Below are 10,375 nucleotides of genomic sequence, written 5' to 3'. Positions count from 1 at the left end.
ATATTTGTTTATAACATTAATGTAATTATATTTTATAGTTATATATAACTTTTCAAATTATTTTAAAGAGAAATCTTATAAAACTTTACTTTAAGTTAAGTTAAAAAAAAACTCGATTAATTAACTTTAATGAACTAAGTACCTATGGATGACAATCACTCTTATTTATGCCAAGTTAGGAGCATGCATAAGCAGTTAGCGGACCCACATGGGTGATGCACAGGGTCGAAGCCCTCCACACCGATAAAGTTTAAATGCAGGTTGAGGAAAGGGAAGCCCTATGGTGAAACCGTAGATTGAGACATCGATAGTGTTTATCATGAAAATTGATTTTTTATTTAAACCCTGACTGAAACCGTAATTGGGGACACAGATGTGATTTTATCATGAAAAATTAATTTTTATTTAAACCCAGACTGTACTAAATTTTTAAGTTTGTCACTGTGCATAAGCATGAAGTAATTTCAATAAATATCTAAACTAAATTAATTAACTTTTAATAAATTAAGTATCTGCAGGGTGACAAGCACTACTATTTATGAGAAATCATAAGTATGCTCTAAGCATAAAAGCAAGCTCAACAAATATCTAACCTTTATTTTATTTTCTTTGAATTTTTAGAGTTCAATTTTGGACTTTTATAGAAACAACATCTTATGTAAAGATATGATGTAAAATAGTCCAAAAAATTATTAATATTTAATATTTTTTGAAAAAATGGAATAGACCGATAAAATAGGATCCATGCACGGAAAAGAAAAACGAAAAATACAGAAAACACAAACAAACGACACACGTAATCTCTAGGACTTTTTTTTTTTTTAATTAAAATCTCATAATTTATTTCTGAAACCACGGCGGAGCCAAGAAAAAGATTTATATATATATATATATATATTTTACTTATTTTATATGTTTTCATGGGTATAAATGCCAAAAAGAGAAAAGAAAAAGCAATCGGCAGATAAGACCCCTCAAAATGCCAGCTCACAAATATTCCGAAATGGAATGTACTAGAGCACGCGCCTGCCACACTCTTCCTATCCTCACCGTCCACGTGTCACTCATCCAACCGCTACAACATCCATAAACGCTCACCTTCCACACTCTCCACCTCAGACCATTCCTCTTTTCATCTTCGTCTTCTTCTCCTCCAAGATCGCCATGCTTTCCCGAGCTTCTCTCGCCCTCTCTCTCCGTTCTCCGGCGCCGGAACCATTTCCCTTTGGTGGTGATGGAGCTGTGGTGGCTCTTCCTTCTTTGTCCTCTGTTTTGAGGCTTTCTAAGAAGGGGCCGAGAGGCGGAGCCTTGGTGGTCATGGCGGCTGATAGCCGGCCTCTCTCGGGTGTCATCTTTGAGCCTTTTTGAGGAGCTCAAGGCTGAGACAGCGCCTCTTGTTCCCTTTGTCTCCTCATGAGTCCCCTTGCTCGCCAGTGCTACTCCCATGACTGCGAAAAGCCGCGGTCAACGATCAAATCAAGTAGGGTTTCGTTCTTTCTTGAGGTTTTATTTGTTTTTGGTTTGTTTTCCTGGCTTTTTGTTGGAGATTTGGGTTGGCTGTGTCATAAAGGTGACACTTTGTGCTTGTATTACTTGAACCCTTTTTGCTGGACTTTAATCTTTGCCTTTTTCCCCCTTTTTCTTTTTGGAAAAAGAGTGGGATTTTTTTATTCTTTTGTTTTGAATTTTTCTATTTTTCTGATAGAATACTCAAGGTGATTTCGTGTTCTGTGTAACATTGTTGTTTCTTTGTTTCTAGTGACTTTTCTTAGTGTGGTGTTCTTCTAAATTTAAGAACTAATTTGAGCGTTTGTTTTAATTCTTGTTCATTTCTTTGATCTGTACTTTCTAGTGCAAAATTGAGTTTTTTTTTTTGTATCTGATCTATGTCTTCTTGTTTATTTTGAGTTTTTCTTTATTCTTATGTTGTTTTCGTGGTTCTTAATTGAATGTTTGGGTTTGCTGGTTCTTTTTTTGTGAAAAAGAATGTGCTTTGATCATTCTCTTGTTTGCATTTTGTGTTCTATGGTTCCCTTTGTGAGAATCTCTAAGATGCCCTTCTTGTTGTGTGTTTCATTGTTGTTTCTTTTATTACTATTGATTTTGAGGTGTTTGAGGCTTTTACCTGTGTGTTATTCTTCTTATTTTAAGCACTAATTTGAGCATTTATTGCTCATTTCTTTGTTCTATACTTTTTAATTGCAAGATTGAGTTTCGTGGTATCTGATCTATATCCTGTTTGATGCTCAAATTACAGTGTGGAGTACAATGTTTCATATGTCTATCATGCCTTGTATGCATACTTCGATCGTGATAACGTTGCCCTTAAAGGCTTTGCCAAGTGAGTCATCAATGAAGCCAATTAACACAATTCTTTATTTGCTTGATTTTCTTTTCTTTAAGTCATCTGATTGTGATCAAACTTCTGTTTCAGGTTTTTTTCAAAGAATCGAGTGAGGGAAGAGAGGGAGCATGCAGAGAAGCTGATGAAATACCAGGTATTTTTGTTAGCTATGTTTTTCTTGCTTCATGACTTCAGGTGTACTCTATATCAGTCTTTTGTTTGCCTTTTTTTCCCTTCATAAATTTTCTTTTATTTTTTGAATATTTGTCAGAACAAACGTGGGGGGAGAGTGAAGCTGCATTCAATTGTAAGGCCTCCCTCTGAATTTGACCACCCTGAGAAAGGAGAGGCGCTGCATGGTAAGCTTTTTAACCATGAATGCTGTATATTTTAGATTTCAGTGTGCTAAGTTGGTTCTCTTTGACTGATAACACAGTCAAACAATATGTGCGGATGATTTGAGAATAATTTCCTTACAAGTTATGTTCGTGAAATTCCATTTCTGCAAACTATATCGCTTTGTTACGTATTGTGAATAAATTGTTTGACTTTCTTTTTATAAAAAAAAAAATGTTTGACTTTGTGTAAGGTTCTGAATTGTTTGTTCTGTTGTTATTCTGTATCTGTATGTACATGTATCAGCATCACAATACATTAGTATGATTGTGCGGTACATATTTCTCTTGTTGTTTACATGTTGTGGATAGTATTTTGCATTGGAGATGGTTGAATTCACAATACAAATAAAATGTTTGTTTTTCTAAAAGTTGTTCCTCAGCTAAGACTATTCTCAAGGTTGATTAGAGTGGCAGCGATTTTGATTTGCTTGACACTTGACTGTTAGCTGTTAATTAATGTGAATTTTTTTTTTGTTTCAGCTATGGAACTAGCATTGTCACTTGAGAAACTGACTAATGAGAAGCTTCTCCATTTGCATGGTGTAAGTTACTTCACTTCTGGATGTTATCGTGCCGTATTTTGACACCTCTTTTTGTAATCAATGACAAAATTATTTTCATTGCTATGCCATTAATTAAAGTTGTTTTTTAATCTAAGCAGGTAGCTTGCAAGTGTAACGATCCTCAAATGGCAGACTTTGTTGAGAGTGAGTTTCTCGGTGATCAGGTGAGAAGTAAAAATATGTACTTTTCTCAGTGAATAATGCACAAAATAATTTAGTAGCATCTGATCAGATGCATCAATTTATAAGCAAAATTATAACTGAAAGCATGTATATATCAAAGCATCAAACTAATGAACTTTCTAAACTGTACAAGGTGGAAGCTATAAAGAAAATCTCTGATTACATTTCACAACTGAGAAGGGTGGGCAAAGGGCATGGTAAGAATGGATAAAGTTTCTAGTACTCTGCAGCAAATTCAATCAAAATTTTTCTCAGTAATGACATGACATGGGTTTTGGTATATGTTAATGTTTTACAGGAGTTTGGCATTTTGATCAGATGCTTCTCCATGAAGAAGAAGCAGTTGTTGCATGAGAGTATAATAATAATAATAATAATATCAGCTGTACTACTATAGTTTGTATGCGTGTTGTACTTTGTAGATTAATCTTCTAGAGTACCTCCTACTCAACTTTGTGGACCGTTTCTCATAAGAACTCGGACAAAGTTAATTTCTACAATAAATTTCAATCCTGATATCGAATGTGAATTCTTTGCCAGCATTCAGAGACAATGGAATTAGTTTCTTAATTAAGATTGTTTTTTCATTTGGTGCCAAACCTGCAAATGGATTTCTCAAGCCCATATTGTTTTGAGCCACTTGTAGTCACTACCAATGTTTTGAAAACCGGACCGGCCGGTCGGACCGGAAAAACCGGGAACCGGCCCATAGCCCGGTCCGGTTTTAGAATTAATGTTGACCAAATTTTGAACCGGTCAAACCCCGCCAAACCCGGTGAACCGGCCGGTCGGACCAAAACTGGATGGAACCCGGTTTTCAAATTTTTTTTTTTATTTTGTTTTATTTTTGTTTTTTTATTTTGTTTTTATTTTGTGTTTTATTTTTTTGTAAAAAGAACTTAGGGCATGAATTGGCTTTTTTCTTGATTTCACGACGCTTTCGAGTCTTGATTTCGTCAAAAATATTGTTTTGGATTTTTGAACTTTGGAGTTTAGAGGTATGAGAAAATACTCAGAAATCGTTTAAGAGTGATAGATCATTTTAGTGACTTATTTTTATTTTTAGTACTTTTATTTTAATGGTAATGATGATTAAATATGAGAATTAAATTAATCATACTTAGTTCTAGCTTTTTATTTTTGAAATTTTTTTGTTCATGCCTTGTCTCATCCTCACATAATTAGTAATTTAATTAGTGATTTAATTTATGTAGTTATCATCATTCATTATTAATACATTAAGAAATAAAAGGTTTAGGGAGTTGTATTTGTTGCTTTATCTAGATTAATTATTTGAATCTTCAACCATGTTGATAAAATCATAATGATATTAAAATAAATATTTAAGATAATTATGATTAAAAATATAATAAAGTTTGTTATTATATAATATATATATATATATATATATATATATATATATTATATAATATTTAAAATAATTATTTATTTATGACGTCATCCGGTCCGACCAGAACGGGTCATCCGGTCGAACCGACTGACCCGTGACCCAAATATGAGATCGGTTCGCTATCCGGTCCGGTTTTAAAAACATTGGTCACTACTCATTATAGTTTATATATTAGTTTTTTGTCCGCCTTGAAAACCATTTTTTTTTCTTTTGGAAAAAGTAAAAAAGAAAACAAAATAATTCTTATGGTTATCAGTTTTCTAAAGCAAAAGAGAATTTTTTTTTCTGGATTATATGATGTATGATTTTTAAAATTTGTAAAAAAAAAGTAAAATTTGTTATAAAACTATTAATGGTGTTAACTCTAATAAAATCGTTATTTAGTTTTTTTTATTTTGAAAAAGTAGATAAATCATATATATTTAACTAAAAAGAATTCTAAATAACATCCACTAGAAGTGGAATCAAAACAAAGTATAAGAAAATAGAAAAACAAACTATAAAATAACAAAGCCCTTGACCCACACAAAGGTTAAGGCTGGAATAAACACTAATTACTCAGTTCTGTCTTTTTCGTCGGATCATGGCTGGTCATTCAGGAAATTCAGACCGCGTTTAGCAAACGTAGCTGAATTCTCCAATTTGGCCTTCTTCTTATTTGGTATTACATTCAACCAAAACAGAAACATATGACTACATTTGCATATGACAATGTTACATGCAGAGTATGTATCCTTAAAAATGTGTGTATTTCTTTCTAGCCAAATGTTCCACATTATAGCATGGATAATGAGGTCCCCCACATCTCTCGCATGAAAAGAAAGTTTGGGCCTCCACGATCCCCATTGTGCACAATTGGAGAAATACAATTTATAAAGGCAGGAAAACATTGTAATAGGCCATTCTTGATAAACAACCTTCTTTGTGGTGGGCAATTATGGAGGTTCCAATGCGGGGAATTTTGAAAATAATTGTAAAGAATGATCCCCATTCCACACCAAGTTAATTCTGTGGTAATTTTCCACCACCATTTCCCTAAAAATGATAAATTAAAGTCCTCTAAATTTAGAATTCCCCAATCCCCATATTCTCTGGGTCTGTAGATATGGTTCCAACTGACTAATTGCATCTTGGATTTATCAATTTCCGAACCTGACCAAAAGAAATCCCTCCTGAGCCTATCAATCACTCTGATAACCCAAGAGGGAAGTTGAAAAATGAACATCCAATAGGTCAGGATTGTGGAAATGATAGAGTTGACGAGTGTTAGTCATCCTCCTAGAGATAAAAGCTTGGATTTCCAAGAAGTTAATTTAGAATGAATTTTTGCAATGAGAATCCCACATCCCTTGTTCAGTTGAGCGTCTTTGCCAGATGATCATCAAGCAATTGATACCTTTGGAGTCAAATATACATGTTTTATTGAAGTTGACCACTAGCCCAAACATGCCTTGAAATAGCAACAAAATGAGTTTGATGATTATCAAGTCCTCGACACCACCTGCTGTCACAATTAGCAGGTCATCTGCGTATTGCAAATTGCACATTTTGTCCCAATTATCTATAGGTACTCCATACAAAATCCCAGAGTTCAAAGCATGATTGAACATAAGGCTTATGAAGTCAATGACTAGGGCAAAGAGAAGGGGTGATAGCGGATCTCCCTGTCTCAACCCTCGAAGGTACCTTACATACCTGCTATGTTCTCCATTTATAATAAACTTGGCTTTTGAGGACATAAGAATTGCTTTGACCCACCCAATCCACTTTGATCTAAAACCGTAAACATGCAAAAGTTCCACTAAGAATTCCGAATTTACCATGTTAAAAGCTTTAGAAAAGTCAACTTTAACTATATGCCCTTTGATGCATTGCTTTTGGAGGCTAAAAATGAGCTTTTCCGCTGCCATGATGTTGTGAAGAACACATATTTCCTTGATGAAAGCGGACTGGGAACAATCAATAATGGAGTCGATGATCTTTCTCAATCTAGTTGATAAAATTTTGGAGAGGATTTTAAACACAGAATTTATAAGATTGATCGGCCTAAAATCACTTGGACATTCGGGGTTATCAAGTTTAGGGAATAGCATAATGCTCGCCTTAATTGACTCTTTCCAAGTTAACCGATCCATCGTAAAACCCAGCACCAAGATTGAGAATGTCGCTTTTTACGATGGACCAATATTTTTGGAAGAAAGAAATCGAGAATACATTTGGTCTCGACGCTTTGTCTGCACCTAGATCGAAGGTGGCTTGTTTGATCTCTTCTCTTAAAAATGGAATTTCAAGGGGTGTGAGGTCTACCCTATATTTTCCTCTTAAAAGCATGTTCCAAGAGAATTTGAAATGGAACCCCTCATTTGTTCCAAGATAGGATCGAAAATGATTAGCAAAGGTTTGCTCGAACTCCTCTGTTCCTTCTACCAAACTGTTATTTACTAGAAATCGTGGGATGTAACTCCTATTGCTCCTTCCATTCGCAAAAGCATGGTAGAATTTAGTGTTTCATCTCCTTCTTTGACCCATTTGACACTAGATCTTTGACGCCAGTATATCTCCTCTTGCTTGAGCAAGGTGTTAAGAGAAGTATGCAACTCATTTTCTCTTCGTTTCTCCTCAAGAGTTAGACTCTTGAGCTCCTTTGTGAGATCAAAGCCGTCCAGTTCATTTTGAATTTCAAGTTTTTTCAATTTTATTGAATCAAATCTAACTTTGGCCCACTCCCTTAGTTTTCCTTTGAGTCTCTTGAGTATTTTCTAGGATAAAAGCCCTGCAACCTTCTAGAGCATTCTCCGACCACCAATCTTGAATAAGTTCCCCCAAACTACTTTTCGAGAACCACACCTGCTCGAATCTGAAGCGCTTGACCAGCTTCCAATCTTAAAGGAACATAATCAGATACTAATTTTGGGAGGCTTGATTGATGAACTCTTGGAAAAAGAGATATCCAAGCCGGATTGACAAAAAAATGATCAAGACAAACACAAGTGAATTTTCACCAAACCAAAGATGGTTCGCATAGACTTAGATCATTTAGAAGGTTCTATGCGGAGTTAATATCTGCTGGGTTAGGGACACCCCCATTCTTGTCACTGACTGAAAAAATAACGTTAAAGTTACCACAAATAACCCAAGGTAAATCAGTTTGGCATAATTTAATTTCCTCCCAAAAAACTTCCTTGAGGTGCCTATAGTTGGGTCCGTACACCGTTGTGCACCCCCAATGGGACTGATCAGAGACATTGGTAAATTCCACAGAAAGGCAGAAAGACCCGGCAAAGAGCACCTTTTCCTCTTTGAGTGTCCCATTCCACCCTGTTATTATCCCATCCAAAGAACTAATGGTAGGCACAAAAGAAATTGATCTAACCTCACACCGCCAATAGCTTTCCAACAAGCTTGGTTAATATCCTCGAGTTTTGATTCTTGGATGCAAACTACATCCGTAAAGTGTAAATAAAAAAAATCCTTGACTAAAAATTTCTTGGGCGGTCTCCTGAGCCCCTAAAGTTCTACGAAATGATGTTCAAATTCATGAAAACTGAGAGAATCCTAAGGAGACAACCACCCAGGTTGTCTCAGTTGGGCTCATAGAAAGAGCCACATGATTGTTATCCAAGTTTTTAATATGTTCAAAACATGCCACCTTATGCCCATTTTGATCAACTAATTCAACACCACATGTATTTCAGAATTTATCTAATTGAATATTTGACCAAACAAAAATGTAAAGAGGGGCAGTGGCGATACCTTCAGGTAAAGGGTGCTTGACCTTGTTCCTTTTTTCCTTACTGATTTGGGTGGCTGTGGTAGGTACCCTGCTTCCTCGGTCCATCTCGAAGACGGCTTCTTTTGTCTTTCGCTTCTTCTGGTACCTTCACTTGGAGTCTTTCCATGTTTTGTGTGTTCAGTTGATGCTCCTCCACTACCAAAGTCTAGGAACATCCTCATGAGTTTGTTCCTCGAAATCTGAACATGAGTTATCCGACCCATCTTTATCAGAGCTTGGAATATCTATGTTCAACTGAGAATTTGGAACAAAATCATCTCCTCTCAAAACTTCCTCTAAATTTTTATCTCCAACCTCCTCGTTTTCCCAATTATCCGGTGTATCTCCAATTTGTTGATCACCATCCGAATGGAAGAAATGATTTTTCGGAATCAAACACAATACCCACATGAAAAATGCCAAGTGTATCCTGAGATTAAGTCCTTGCAAGGGGGGTTTAGTGGCATCAAAGCAAGCCTCTCAATCTCTTCATCCAACACATGAGTTGGCGGGATTAAAACTGGGCCATTATTCATGTGCCTGGGCTTAGAACAAGTAAGTTTTTGATCACTTTCATGGGCTTTCGACTTTTGGGCTAAGGAAATCTTCTCATCCCTTCCTTCGGCCAACCGGCAAAGCACATCAACTGATTGGTCTGCGGGGCCCACTTCATTCAAGTTACTTTTCTTATCAAGAGGAGTGAGTGGCCACTACGTAGCACTTGCCTATATAAGTAATAATAGTAGCACGTGGCGCCTCCTGATTCGCCTGCATGGCTTGCTTTAGTCTGTCCCTCCAATGCCTGGTCGACAACACCTGCCGTACTCTCAGCTTGGATAGTAACATTGTAGTTTCATTTAAAAATTCAAAAAAAAAATATATATAAATTTATTTATCTCTCACAAAACTTTACTTAACAAAAAAATTTTAATGTGACTGGCTGGTTAATTCGCGTTCTCCAAGCCTCTGGAGGGGGCAAAACGAGGAGGCAAAGCGTGTGACTGGCGTTAGGATGGCTGGCGTTCTCTAGGGCAAAGATGACGACCCCGACGGATGGTTGGCGAGCAAAGCAAGGGGAAGGGGCAAAACGGCAAAGGGGGAGGGGAACGGCTGGCTTTCTCTAGGGCAAAGCTAACGGACAAGGAACGAGAAAGGAGGAGAGTGAGAGAGAAGAGGCTGATGTGGCATCCTTCGTGGCAACAAGGGCCGCCACTCGGATAAAGTCATCCAAATGGTAATGCCACATCTTCATCCGACACTGAAAAATAAAATCCACTTTGCGATTCCGGTAGACACATCGAGAAACCCTCACCGAATCATCTCGACTGCCTCCCGTTGTAGGAAATCAAATCAGTGCTACTAAATTGATACAAATCGAAATAAGGTGCTCAAAGTGAAATAAGTACATACTTAGGTACGCACAGAAGAAAATTACCCTAGCATTGCCTATAGAAGTAATAATAGTAACACGTGGCGCCTCCTGATTCACCTGCATGGCTTGCTTTAGTCTGTCCCTCCAATGCCTGGTCGACAACACCTGCCATACTCTCAGCTTGGATAGTAACATTATAGTTTCATTTAAAAATTCTTAAAAAAAAAATATAAATTTATTTATCTCTCACAAAACTTTACTTAACAAAAAAAATTTAAATTCAAAAATCAAACAAAATCATGTATTTTTAATGTAAATGCTGACTTTTTACA

The 10,375-nt window shown here is 36.3% G+C and overlaps 1 protein-coding gene across 1 annotated transcript; it reads left to right on the top strand.

Moving 5' to 3' along the window:
* Positions 1-1,413: 1,413 nt before the first annotated feature.
* LOC120269079 (ferritin-3, chloroplastic-like) lies at positions 1,414-4,058 on the top strand. Its single transcript, XM_039276371.1, is given in 9 exon segments — positions 1,414-1,455; positions 1,458-1,480; positions 2,258-2,341; positions 2,435-2,498; positions 2,616-2,703; positions 3,223-3,284; positions 3,404-3,469; positions 3,622-3,685; positions 3,787-4,058. Coding segments are annotated over 9 exon segments (549 nt in total). The 3' UTR covers positions 3,843-4,058.
* Positions 4,059-10,375: the final 6,317 nt, after the last annotated feature.

Source organism: Dioscorea cayenensis, chromosome 9 (assembly GCF_009730915.1).
Source record: "Dioscorea cayenensis subsp. rotundata cultivar TDr96_F1 chromosome 9, TDr96_F1_v2_PseudoChromosome.rev07_lg8_w22 25.fasta, whole genome shotgun sequence".
Classification (NCBI taxonomy): domain Eukaryota; kingdom Viridiplantae; phylum Streptophyta; class Magnoliopsida; order Dioscoreales; family Dioscoreaceae; genus Dioscorea; species Dioscorea cayenensis.
The sequence above is the reverse complement of the archived record's forward strand: the minus strand, read 5'-3'. Positions and strand labels throughout refer to the sequence as shown.